Raw genomic sequence first — 13,229 nt, 5'->3', positions numbered from 1 at the left:
GATGGGAAGCTGACACTGGCTTTGGGGACACTACCTCGCCTCCATGAATCATCTCACCTTTTCAAGGCCCCCAACTCTGTTCACTACTGCATCTTTCCCTGCTCTCTGCTCCACTTATAACTGGGGTGACCCTGGCCACCTGCTAGGCCAACACAGGGCTAGATACCATGATCCTGGAGTCATGACCTGACCTGAAATCAAGAGTCTGACACTCAACTGACTGAACCACTCAGGTGCCTCATAGTCTCTTCATTTTGTAATGCTGAACTGTGAATTTTCAACATGAATGGGGAAAAAGTGTGTGTGTGTGTGTGTGTGTGTGTGTGTGTGTGTATGCACACACACACGTATACAGATGTATATAAATATATATATATTCCAACAAGAAAACCATTTATAAGCTATCTGACATGAACTATTTCCCACCATCTTTATCTTCTCCTAGTTATATTTATGCCTCAAGGTCTTTGTTTATTGCAATGCACAACCCTGTTGTGTTAGGTGCACTCAAATTTTTGTGCGATCATTACTTATGGAAAGTGTTTTCTCATATCTGTCTTACTTAAAAACGCAAGATGAAAATGGTGAATTCGAGCATGTAGAGTTGAGAGTCTTGAGGTCCAATAACTGTCAACTGGAAAGTATGCTGTCAGTTGGGGAGAAATCCCCATATTGGTGACAATGACTTTGCATTGGAAAGGGAAAGAGTGCCTTCCTGCCTTCACGGTTCTTGCCCTTTTCCTATCCACCAAAAACAAGTCTCAGGTCATGTTCACACTTAGAAAGAAAATCCATGTTTTTACAGAAAATAAAAAGGCCCTGGAAGAGAAGTGTAATGCATTGAGGTCTGTGAAAGCAACCAAAGAAGGAAAAGTCAAACAGCTGAAGGACAAAGCCGGCATCCTTGAAGAATTCTGTGAAGGAAGAAAAGTGGCTATAGAAGAGTAAAGTGTTCATGTGAGAACTATCACAGGTACTGTTTTATGAATGAATGTGGCAGCCAGTAGAGATATTAAATTTCTTTTGGAACTGGGTCCAGCGTATTTTTCGCAAATGCATTCAGAACTGTGCCTGTCCTTCTTACCTTGCTTTCTGTCACCCGCATTTTCCTTTCTGTCCTAAGTGCTTGTCACACATTGTGTCATGTATTTGGGGTGGAAGAGGGAAGGTATCAGCAATAATAACATTGATGTCTGGATCTGCTTGGGATCCATTTACATTGGCGCATGGGTTTCAGTCCCATCACGTTGTCTTGTCATCCAGGAATTAGGTCATTTTTGTTCAGGACCACACGTGGGTCAAGAATGTGTAGGGAAAAAATCAATGATCTTGCTGCAGAAACCACAGAAATTTATTTCTGGAAAGTGGGTAGGGGCGCCAGTAGTACTGGATCCCTGCATCAGTTCTGCTAGTGAGATTGTTCACAGCAGGCCAATCCCTAAGGAAGCTGAGTTATTTCCTGTCCCCCGATTTTTTAAGTGCAACTCCTCTGAGTCTTGACTAAAGCCCCCAGCTTCACTAGGGCTCATCTTTGCTGGCCGCCTCTGAACTACACATGTTTCCTTCTAAGTCCATGCCCATAAAGTTGTTCAGCTATTTTGCAGTTCAGTTGTCTGTCCCCAAGTTCATTGATGAGTCCTGGGGAGATTCGTTCCCACTGCCAGGCTGGCTTTGTCCTGGGCTTCCTTCTTCTCCATCTTGGTCACATGTGTCTTCATGGGGTCATTAGAAATTTGGTGCATTCGCTCACATGTTTCCTCCTTTGTACAGTATTTCCTTTTGTTCTCACGAGGAGATCAGGGCCTTTAGAGTCCCTCATTCACATTGAAAAGGAAATACTTCCTTCTCTTCCCTGGAGACTCAGCTTCTGTTAGTCCTTCCCACACCTGGGGTGGAGCCTGCTCTGTCTCACTGGCATCTTGTTTTTATCATTTCTAAGCTCTTTTGGGGAGCACGTACAGCACCCTGGCCACCTTTCTATTTTCAATCCCTTACAACAGAACCACTACATTCCAGCCACTCCAGAAAGCATTTGTTGAAGGACTGCCTGAGATGCCGGAAGGCAATGCATGTGCCTTTCTCGGTCTAGAGGTTTTGTGTCAGTTTCTAGGAGTCTTTCAGTTTTGCATGTGACTCTTGAATACATCCAGTACCAAGTTGAAACCCTTTAAAGCAACACCATGAACAAAATAGTCCAAGGGCAACACAGCAAACCAGCCTTTCTAAGCATTTCCCACTGCTGCCTTCACTGTCAATGAACTGAGTCTTGTTCAAGTAGATTGGCTCCATGAAGTTGATAGTTTTCCATCTGAAATCTGTTTCCTGGAGATAAACCCAGACTGTATGACAGTTCATATCAGGTTCTACTTCAGGAGATGTTGCTGCTCTAAGATTGGCCTTTTCCTCCACCAGGATATGTGAAGGTGGACGCAGGGGTTGTACTTCTGACTCTAGCGATGTCTGGGAGTGAGCTGCAATGGTGGGGAAGCCATATCCTGGAAGGTCGTCTTTCAGGGTGATTGTCTGTGTCAGGGTACAACTTCTGGACTGAGAATCAGGGCTCCCCACGGAGGTGTGAGACTAGTGATGATCTCTTGCTTCATCCTAATGGGTATGGGTGGTCACACAAGGTTTTTGACACTGAACTGAAATGAGCCTTCACCATTTCAAACAAAAGACCAGCTCTGGGAAGGCACAAAGTGCAATGTTATTTGATGACTTTATGATGAAGGAGAGGACACAGGTCTCAGAGCAGAGACATGGCAGCAGACAGAGGTTGAATTTTCTTTAACTTAAATGGGGTGTTCAGTTCATTTCTCTGACTGTGTTGTCAGTCTGTGCATTTATGGGCGAGGTGGGGGAAGGGATATTTGCATCTAGGCCTTCAAGAGTGCTGGGAGGTAAAAAGGCAGAATTTGTGGACCTTGGCTCCTGGACTGTGTATATGTCTTTCCCATCTTAGGAAGCTGAAAATGACACAGTGTGAACTGGCAGCAAAGAAGAATCAGCTGGCAGCTGCAGGGAAAATGTGAAAATAGCTATGAAAGAAATAAACAAGTACAAGTGAGTTCAGCTACTAATTACCAGCAGCTCATGAAACCTCTCTTCATTTTTTTTGTTTTTAACCTTTTTACAAGATTAAAAGTCTATGTTTAGACTCAACATAGTAATGTAAACAAAAATTCAGAGGACATATGCATAGAGTATTAACAGATAAAAAGGTAAGATTTAGAAAGAACAAAACAATTAACTTCATCAACATTTCCAGATTTCAAGCAATGGCCAGACTGTGTGGAAACTTCATCCATGCCAACGTTCCTGGGCGGTGGTGTCAAGTATCATAATCTGTAGGAAAGCAGCGTATCTTAGAATGAATCATACCATCAACATGGTAGTGCCATTTCATGGCCCTGGTCTTTGCAACCCTAGGAAACATGGTGAAGATCTAAGTGAAAGGAGGAAAGAGCTTTATGATGAAAGACACTTGTCACATGATGAATTAGGGCACAATTGAAAGTGGGAAGGAATTATGTGAACTCTGAACCCTACGGTCATGGAATGAGTTAGGAAAGGATGGAATAATAGTTCTGATCCCATTGTACATTTACAATCATGTGAAAAGTGTTTCATGTGTAAAATTGTATTAGGGGACAGATAGGAGGATGATGAGAACATGGGCAGATTATTGAAAATCATACCCAATTTTGGGCCTTATCTGACAAAAGCAACTATAACTCACAGGCAACAAAATGGACAAAGACAAGAACAGCTGCAGCAGACAGAACTCACCTTCAGACACCAGGGACCCTGAGCTCTGCCTGACATATTGAACCCTTAGTACCTCATGTGGGTGAGTGTAGTGGTCCTTGGAATTCCTAAATATGGACTTTTCATTGTTGCTTTCTCAGATCGCAGTTCATGAGAATAATGCTCAGGACAACTGGGTAAGTGTTTCCTTTTTTCCTCCTCTCCCTCTTTGGTGCACAGTCTGGCATGACTGAAGGTGGATGTGTTTTTCTCCCCCAGATCAAGCCTCGGATCTGGGAAAGGGAAATGGCAGAGCAGAGCCGGGAGGTCGCCAGCTTGAAACACAGGTGTGGGAGCGTGACATGAGTTTTTATGGGTGTTTTGAGGGATGACAGCTGTGCTGTTTAGTGTCTAGTCAGAGGACGTGGCATTGCAACTCTTACAGAAGTCCATTCTTTTTCTGTATCCAAGACAGGATGGGATGGAAGGAAAGAGGCTGCTTGAGGGATACAGGAGGCGGAGACCAATGCCTGGAAGTCCAGAGATGCAGAACCCTCCGAGGAGAGGTAAGGGGCACGTGATGATGTGCAGCAGCCTAATTTCTGTGGCAAAGCCTTTTCCTGTGGGTGATCATCGTGTGTCCTGGACAGAATCACAATTACGACCAGGGACAGCAGGTGGTCTGAAGGGATGACAGGAGGGTGTTCTCCTCTGGTGCCCTAGGCAGCGGAGCACCTGTCCCTGTGACTGGTGGAGCTCAGGCCCCTCCCCTGACTGCGGACCCTCCCACCTCCTCCAGCATCCCCTAGCTAAAGAGAGGAGTCTGCAGGGGATGATGGGACATGGGCCTTAGCTTTCTTCCCACCTTGACAAAATGTGAAGACTTTATTTTAGTTTTGTTTGAGGAGAAGTTCATTTCGTTACTATTTTTAACGTTGTCATTTTTATTTTATTTTTTTCTTGAACCATAGCCCTACGTTCCTAAATTCAGGCTCCATATAGCTTCGTCCTCTGATGTTATCAGGGCAAGTCTGCGGCTTCACTGCTAAATACCCATCGTTTTTCTTTTCTCGTTTGTATATTAATGTAAGTACATTTCCATTCACATATAGTTATATAATAACTTCCCATGTAGAAGGCAGCTTATAGATAAGCGAAAAGACTGAACAATCCACCTGGAGCCTGAAGAAACATACCCAGGTTGAGCATTCCCTGATGATATACCCCAATCAGTATTTCCATTTACCCTTTTTTTAAGCTCGTTTATTTTGAGCGAGAGAGAGAGAGAGAGAGAGAGAGAGAGAGAGCGCTTCTGGGAGGACCAGAGAGAGACGTGGGGAGAGAGAATCCCAACACCGTCAGGGTGGAGCCGGATGCAGGGCTCGAACTCACAAGCTGTGAGATCATGACCTGAGCCAAAATCAAGAGTCAGATGATTAACTGACTGAGCCACCAAGGCATCCTCATTTTTATTCTGAATCTGTAATGAAACGGTGATTTCCCATAATGTATACTGAGAAACCTCTGTTTAAGTGATGACTTCAAGATTGCTAGTTGAGCCTGACCTGTCCACAGTTTTTTGATTAATTACGAAAAACATGAACTAGGGAATGGTGAGGTCTTTATCAAGGTGATGGGATTGTCACCCTTATCCTTGGGGGTTACCTGAGGCACGTGGGATACCCTCTGCCTCTGGCCAAGAACCTGTGTGTAGGGAACAGTTTAAGATATTGGAGGAACGAGGTGAGGGCTTCTTTTAATTTCACACAGTCCACTAAAATAGAATAAACCTCTATCCCTTCTGGGGTCCTTAGCAGATCCAGAAACTTGTGCAACCTCTGTGAGTTATAGCAGCTCTGACTGTACAAAGAATGCAGACAAGGACAAGGTAAATCCTGGGACCATTCTCAGTCGTAACACTTTCAGGAAACCCTCATCTGTCTGTACAGCACGCTCTCCTGGCCTAGTCTCGTTTTGTGTGTTGTATGATATGTCTGCTTGTTATTTGTTTTCCAAATGCACACTCTTAACCTAGGAGCCTACAAGCTTCTCTATTTTCAGCCTGTCATCTTTTTGTGTAAGTTTAGAAGCCCAAAGGGCTTAGAGGCTGAGTACCTTAAGACTTTACCATGTGTTTCTGGAAATAATGAGAGGAGGATGACCCCATATTCCAAACAGAAGTCTCCTGGCCTGGGTCACCCCTTCCAGACCTCAACTCTGTGGGAACAGTGTGGTTGCTGTGTCTTCCTTTCTTGATTCTGGCTAGGAGATTAACCTGCTAGAAAGTCTACCATATTGTTTAAAATTGAAAAATGTGAAACCCCATCATTACTCCAACTTTTTATTTTGTGCCCTGTGCGACTTAAAATTTTTTTTAATGTTTATTTCTGAGACAGAGAGAGACAGAGCATGAGTGGGCAAGGTGCAGAGAGATTGGGAGACACAGAATCAGAAGCAGGCTCCAGGCTCTAACCTATCAGCACAGAGCCCGATGCGGGGCTTGAACTCACAAACCGTGAGATCATGACCTGAGCTGAAGTCGGTCACTCAACCGACTGAGCCACCCAGGCGTCCCTGTGCCCTGTGCAATTTAGAGTGGTCTTAGACAAAGTCATTATCATCACTCATCACCTTCCCGTCTTTGTTGGTAAATGAGTTGTCTGGAATCCTTCCAGCTATAACTTAGGTAAAAATAATCTGAACATTGTGTCCTTCAATTGTGTTCATATGAGCAGTTTCTGGTTGTGTCCCCAGTCACTGTTAGAGCTGATACAGTCTCATGGCACATCCCAGGAGTTTTATACCAGAAATCAAAACACACTTGAATTAATTCTGTCATGTGAATTTTGACCTCTTGTTTTCTGTAGGACTTAATTACTCTGTGTCCTGTAGTATGCTTAAAATCAGAATTCCCTATGAATTAAGATGAACACATCGGAGCTTTGGAGACATTCACCACAAGTCACTTGTTCCTCACAGAAGACTCTCATTCCCCTGCAAGATCCCAGGCATCCTCCACTCCCCAGAGGTCTCAGAGGCCTTTGACAACACTTCAAGAGGGAAGACTCTTTTCAGGGAGAGGAGCAGAGGAGACAAAGCGAGGGTCTGGCTGCAGAACTTTTCGCCAGGAGAGGCTGTGATTCCACGAGCAGAATATGAGCCATTTATCTGCACTCAATTTGTTGTGTTCTTAATATACCAAAAACAGAGCATCAGGAGTCACTGCCGAGGAGGGATGCAGGGTGAACTGGGACATAGATGCCTGCCTGTCTGGAGAATGCTACTTCATTACTATGTAATTACTTCTGTTAACCCTCTAGGACAGGACCCTTGCCATTTTACTTCCGCAGACATGGGCAGTGATGTGTGGTGACAGCAGTTCCACCTCTTGCATCTACTACCCCAAGCTGCAGGTGGTATCCAGTGGCAGAGACAGAGTTTTCAGGTACTGATGCTACTCTCTTGGATCCTGGTGGCAGAGAAGGTGGCAGGTGCTGACACGTTCTCCTCTGGGTTACAGCTGCTTTTGGTATTGGTTCTCTTGTCTGGCATATGCACATAGCTGTCACTTCTGTTCTGCAGGACAGTGTGGATCCATGGGGACCTCCTCCATTAACTGGAAGATTCTGCAGACAAGAACACTAGATGCACCCCCATGGGCTATTCGGCACATCCACCTCCTGAACCTTGGTGGCCCTGGGGCCACCCCGAACGCCTCCACCAGCAACACTTGGTAAGATGATCTGAGCGGTATGAGTTGACTTGTAAAGCACACTCATTTTTGTTGGTGTTAGGTCTTTGGCCAAGGTGCAGAGGTGGTACCACGGACCATTATGATGCAAGGGGAATGTATCTGCCGCCATTACCACATTCCTCGTGTTTCATGATCGACATATCATCTTTCTGTCATTTCCTCCACTCTGTGTTGGTACAGGTGTCTCTTGTGGAGAAGGAATGGGGCTGTATGCAGAAAAGCAGACATAGTGGTTAAGCAGAAATGCCCTGTCCGCGTGCTGGGCTCTGTGAGGCATGAGGCACAGCCTCATGTATATCCATCTACTCGAGCCCCAGCCATCCATCATTGTTTGATGAGTGATGAAAACATCTGAATCAAGGCTTTTACAGGTCTTCGTCAGGGTTTACAGGATGGGTCTTCCACTTCTTGGGGATCACCTGAAGGATGAGGTACACCCTTTGCATGTGATTTGTGATCTGACTGGAGCAAAGAGTTTCAGTTGTGTGAGGAATGTGAGGAGGGTTTTTTTGTTTTGTTTTGTTTTGTTTTGTTTTGTTTTGTTTTTAAACCCCCACAGTCTACTCAAATCAGAATAAATGTCCATCCCATCCAGGGCCTTTAGCAGATCCAGAAGCTGGTGTCACTCCCGTGAGTGATACCAATACTGACTCTACCAAAAGTGCGAGAAGTACGAGGGAAATGCTCTGGCCATTTTCAGTTCTAAGTCTCTCCTGACACCCACATCTTTCTGTACAGCACACTCTCCTGCCAATGTCTCTGGTTTCTGGGTCGTATGATATGTCTGCTTGTGTTTTTATTTTCCAAATGCACAACCTTTACTGAATATTCTACGGGCTTCTCTACTGTCCACCTGGCATCTCTTTGTGGTATATTTAGAAGCTAAGTGTGCTTGGGGGTGAGGACCTTAGGGCTTTTCCAGTGTGTTCATAGAAATAACCCAAGGTGGATAATCGTACACTCCACTTGGAAGTCTCCTGGCTTGCCTCATTCTTTCTGGATCTCCTCAATGTGGAATCACTGCTCTTGCTGTTCTTCCTCTCCTGTTTCTGTCAAGGGTTTTAATGTGTTCAGAAAATCTGTGAATATCTCTACAATTTGAAAATGTGAACTGCCTTCACTGCAACTTATATTTTTGTGTGTGTAATTTAGTGTGGTCTTAGACAACTTAACTTTCATATCCGTCAGCATTCAATCTTTTTTTTGGTAAACATGCTGTCCAGAATCCCTTCAGGTGTGCCCTGGGTATGAACATTCTGAACTATAAGATGTGACATACTTGTTGTAGAAAACACGCACTGAAAGTTAAGTTGTGAAGAGAAAATCCAAAATTACCTGTGTGGCAAGTCCCCACCATGGCCTTCACTTGGGTTCACATGAGCAGGTTCTCTTGTGTCCTGTGTCACAGGTACGGGTAAAACACGGAAATTTACACCAGAAATCAAAGTGCATTTGTGTTAATTTTGTTAATTAGAATTTCAGCTCATTTTTTTAGAGGACAAAAGTCCCCTGCAAATTTTACTCTACTTAAGCTGAGAAGTACCTCTGAATTAAAATAAATTAGCTGAACCCAATTAACATGTATAGGCGAAGTGTTTCTCTAAGAGCATGCTTTCTTTCCAGGTTCTCTGCAGGACCTCAGGATCCCTATCGCTCCATGTGTCTCTGTGCCACTGGATAGCACTTCCAGAGAGGAGGAGACCCTACTGTCAGGAGAGCAGCAGATCAGGCACAGGCGGGGGCTTAGAGGCCGAGCTTTGAGCCACAAGGGCTATGATTCCATGGGTGGAAACTGGGACTGTCATTCCTTCTCATTCTGTAGTTCTTCACATACACAGTAAGCAGCCTTTGTGGTGGAGAGGGATGAAGGGTGGAGGCTGACCGTGGACTTAGATGTCTTCCTATGGGGAGTATGCTATTTTATTAATTTAGTATTCACTCCATAAATCCTCTAGGAAAAGAGCCTTTGCTGTTTTACATTTACAAACATGTGCGAACGCTGGTTTATCCCCATAGCATCCATTCCACACCCCAAAAGCATAAGTGGAACCCAAAGTATAGGTAGAGATTTTGGTGCTGATGCTGCCCTCTTGGAACCTGGTGGTGGGGAAACTGGCAGGAGATGAACACTGCTTCTTTGGGTTCCCACTTTTTGCTGGTGTTGATGCTTTGCTCTGTCCTATGAACATAGCTTTCCTTTCTGTTCCGCAGGCCATTATGTATGCAAGAGGGCCTGGTCCTTCCCCAGGATCGCCTTGCAGGCTATCCCCATGGACCACCCTTCACCACGAGTCACGGGCTATGGGCCACCTCCCCCTCCTCCACCAGCTCCTCCACGTACTAAATTTGGTAAGATGACCTGAACTGGATGAGTGACTGATAAAGCGTATTCGTCTTCTTCGTGAAAGACTTGGTGGGAATGATGTAGGGATGCTTGTGAGGGCTTGGCAATTCAACTGCAAACCTGCCTGAGGACAGTGTCACATATCTCAAGTTTCTCAGGACATAGTGTACAATGGGCTGTGTCACTTCCCTGTAATGAGGTCAGCTGTAGGTTTCTCTTGTCAAAAAGAAAGAGGATTTTTACACAAAGGCAGACGTACCGGGAGCACTGGTGCCTGTCTTAGACACAATGTTTTGAGCTCTGTGAAGGATGAGAGATGCACCCCTAAGTGTAGGTGCATCAGGTGTCCTGTCTGAAGGGGGGCACATGCATTATATGACACAGACCTTGTGGTCACCATAGTGGAAGTACCAGTGAAGGATCCAGTGCAAAACTGGGGGAACTTGAATCACGCAGGAATAGAAGGGAAGTTGAGCACAGTAAGCAGAGTTTGAGGAGGTGCAGAGGGGAGGGTGCTGGGATCAGTGAGATGCAGTTGGAGGCCATTCCTGGCCACAGCCTGAGCAGGGAGCATGAGGTCCACACGGAGGTGCTATGTGGGATCACTCTCAGTGCACAAATGCAGTGTTTATCTCCAAAATGTCAGTGCTGCCAAAGTGTACCTAGGCAATCATCTAAATGGATTGTTTTCTCCCTGGGTTTTCTGAAGGTTCTGGATATTTGTGGGAAAAAATGCCCGGCAGATATGGGAAGTTTAACTTGGTCTTACGGAAATGCTTGCCTAAGTTCATATCCCTCAGTGAAACTAAAAGTGAAGAAAGGATCTAGGTCAGCTGAGTGCCTGAACTGGCTTTCAGCTGGAGTCAGACTCCAGTGGGTCAACCTACAATTCAGGGTTGGCCAAGATGCCACCCCTGCTGGACCCCTGTCATCACCCTGACTACAGCTTTCCATCTCCTCAGACTTCTCTCACAATATCCCAAGGTTTTTCCTGTGTTCCTGCTGTCTCAGCCCTAATACCAGTTCTCAGTGGGACCTACACAGAGCCTCAGCTGTGGTATCGGTGAAAACAGGGGTAATATTTGTTTCCAAGAACATTATAAAAAGAAGACATTAAATACGTAAAGCCTCTAAAAAATGTCTGGGAAATGTCCACTCACCCTTCTCACAGTTTCAATTAAGATATCTCCACACAATGATCATCAAAAAAATACGGTCATGGAAGTTCATTAAAACTGTTAACACCTCAGCCCAGGGATTGGCAAATGCCCTTTTAAACATAAGACAATGTCCCTCATTTTTCTACTAAAATTTAGGCCCTACCAGACAAAGAAAGAAAATTATGAGAACATGTACATTCAGAGATATGAAGATAATCATTTTCCATTACATAAAATCTCACAGATGCAGCCACACACTAATGTGTTCATCTGAGGCCACAGATAAACTACAGAAAACAGAATGCATGTAGGAAACATAGGATCATACAAAAATTACCCAAAATCTCTTAAATCTCTTTGCCTTATCAGAAAACTATTTTGAAATTTGAAGAGGACTGTGCAAGGTGACAGACTATGGTGATTATATATTTTAAAAAGGTGTGAGATCTGCCTGAATGCGTTCCCTGCCCATCCTGTCCCCTCCACTTTGTTCTTCCTAGTGTCCCCTAATACACCTTTCACCATTCTATGTCAACGTCTGCTTCTAGGAGGATCTACTCTCACTCCCCATCGATGCATATAGTGGGGTTCCTGTACACACAGGTAACAAACTGGCAGAAATGGTGGTGATGGAGGATAGAAGCAAGGTCACCCTCTGTGCAAGGGAGCCCGAGGGAGTTTTCCGGGGTGGTGGGAACTTCCTGTATCTAGATCTATGGGGTGTTTGTGCTTATTTACTTTAGAAACATTCACTGACTCCCTGGTGCCTCGGGGTCATATAGACAGGTATCTGCCCCTAGGAAGTGGCTGAGTTCTAATGGTGGGGAAGGATGAGGGACCAGCAGTGATGGTGGGAGAGGAGTGAGGAGGCCACAAATGGAGTCAGACCCTCGCCCAGGATGCCAGGTCTCCCCAGACAGCACCACGTGCAGGAGTGCTCTGAGGAGCAGAGATTTCTTGATCAGACCCGTGAACTACATAATCCCCCTGCAGTTTCTTCACTGAGGGATGGCCAGAGCAGAGGCCAGCAGCTGGAGGACGCCCTGATCATGGCTGGATTGGAGCAGTGGGCCTGGGGGATTGAGTCAGAGAAAGGGAAGGGCACAAGGTAGCAACAGGGAGTTTGAGAGACAAAGGGAAAGGGAGAGAAGGGAACTTTCTCTACTGACTGCACCCACATTTCTGTGTGAACAAAAGGGGATTCCTGTCTCCAAGGGTAGGGAAGAGGGCTGGCAAAAAGAGTTAAATTCTCAGCTCAAGTGCCCAGGGTATCTGCCTTGCTCTTGAGTACCTAACACAGGAATCCCGTGCTTTCTGTCATAAGTGGAACTGCAGCTCATGCCATTTAGTGAAAATCAAGCCTGTTATGAAGCCCTCATCATTAAAGCAGTGCAACAAAATTACATGAACAGAGTGATACAATAGAGGATAAAGTCCAAAGGTAGACCGAATGCAATACTTACAGGAATATAGACTATCAGAAAAGAGGTATCCCAATGCAGGCATTCAGACATCAGGGCAATATCTGAAAATGTAAAAAAACTTTCTTCGTTACCTCAAAAGAAACATTTAAGTTAGACGCAAAGGATCATGATTTAAGGTTTAGAGAGAAACTGTATAACTTCATGGTGCTGTAGCCATGAGATCAAGTCTCATCAAATTATACCCTTTAACTTGAGGCTATTTTTATATGTAACTTATACCTCATTAAAGAGAGTTTCAAAACATAAAATACTAGAAGAAAATGTGGGAAAGTTCCTTTCTAATCCTGAAGTGCATGGGTGATAGGAGTCTGTCTGACCATGTCTCAAAAATCCAAAATAATAAGACATTTAAAAAATTAATAATTGCAGAGTAAGAGGACCCTGAGTTCACCCTGTCCCATGTTTTCAACTACATAACATCCACATCGGAGTCCATGAACCAGAGAGCGATCCAAAGACTGGCAGAACAAACTCTATACCTAAATAGAAAGAAGCTGCATCTGAAAGGTTAGGAAGGTCAGAAAGGTGGAGGGCGGCTGCCTGCAGGGAGGGCAGAGAAAGTGAGCCCTCACACCAGAGAGCTCACACAGGGAAGACTAATCCCCATAACATTTGGCTTTAAAACAGAGAGGGGCCAAATTCCCTTCAGTTTAGATCCTGGAGCTTTGGAGGTCAGCTGACCCAGCACTGGGTGATCCAGGAGGGTGAGTGATAGCCAGGTCCCTGCCTGTGTGGAGAAG

The 13,229-nt window shown here is 45.0% G+C and overlaps 1 protein-coding gene and 1 long non-coding RNA gene across 8 annotated transcripts in view; both read left to right on the top strand.

Annotated features, from left to right (window-relative positions):
- Positions 1-796: 796 nt before the first annotated feature.
- Positions 797-5,051, top strand: LOC109279022 (transport and Golgi organization protein 1 homolog). 6 transcript variants are annotated; one of them, XM_053898380.1, is made up of 6 exons: positions 800-957; positions 2,963-3,063; positions 3,742-3,802; positions 3,909-3,944; positions 4,027-4,094; positions 4,219-5,044. In XM_053898380.1, the coding sequence occupies exons 2-6, from the start codon at positions 3,041-3,043 to the stop codon at positions 4,439-4,441; spliced, it is 411 nt and encodes a 136-aa protein (XP_053754355.1). In that variant the 5' UTR covers positions 800-957; positions 2,963-3,040; the 3' UTR covers positions 4,442-5,044. The 6 variants fall into 6 exon arrangements, 4 of the variants coding, with proteins under 4 accessions (XP_053754353.1, XP_053754355.1, XP_053754354.1 ...); XM_053898379.1 differs by lacking the exon at positions 800-957 and adding an exon at positions 2,377-2,572; XM_053898378.1 differs by having other exon boundaries at positions 797-957; positions 2,963-3,802; positions 4,219-5,045.
- A 314-nt stretch (positions 5,052-5,365) lies between these two features.
- Positions 5,366-13,229, top strand: part of LOC128775699 (uncharacterized) — a 52,636-nt gene continuing 44,772 nt past the window's right edge. The window contains exons 1-3 of one of the 2 annotated variants that reach the window (XR_008420651.1): positions 5,366-5,635; positions 9,125-9,338; positions 9,713-11,206. This is a non-coding gene — a long non-coding RNA (uncharacterized LOC128775699). Of the gene's footprint in view, positions 5,636-9,124; positions 9,339-9,712; positions 11,207-13,229 lie in introns of those variants that run through there. The other variant, XR_008420652.1, reaches the window with a different exon arrangement.

The sequence above is a fragment of the Panthera pardus genome, unplaced genomic scaffold, assembly GCF_024362965.1.
Source record: "Panthera pardus isolate Hobbes unplaced genomic scaffold, ASM2436296v1 HiC_scaffold_8, whole genome shotgun sequence".
In the NCBI taxonomy this organism is placed as follows: Eukaryota; Metazoa; Chordata; class Mammalia; order Carnivora; family Felidae; genus Panthera; species Panthera pardus.
This window is presented reverse-complemented; position numbering and strand designations above follow the sequence as displayed.

Excerpts from the sequence above, each read along its gene's own strand:
- LOC109279022 (XM_053898378.1), top strand. The coding sequence starts at position 3,674 with ATGGGCAGATTATTGAAAATCATACCCAATTTTGGGCCTTATCTGACA. Across the intron at positions 3,803-3,908 it reads AACTCACCTTCAGACACCAG|ATCGCAGTTCATGAGAATAA; the intron begins GGACCCTGAGCT and ends TTGCTTTCTCAG. Across the intron at positions 4,095-4,218 it reads GTCGCCAGCTTGAAACACAG|ACAGGATGGGATGGAAGGAA; the intron begins GTGTGGGAGCGT and ends TCTGTATCCAAG.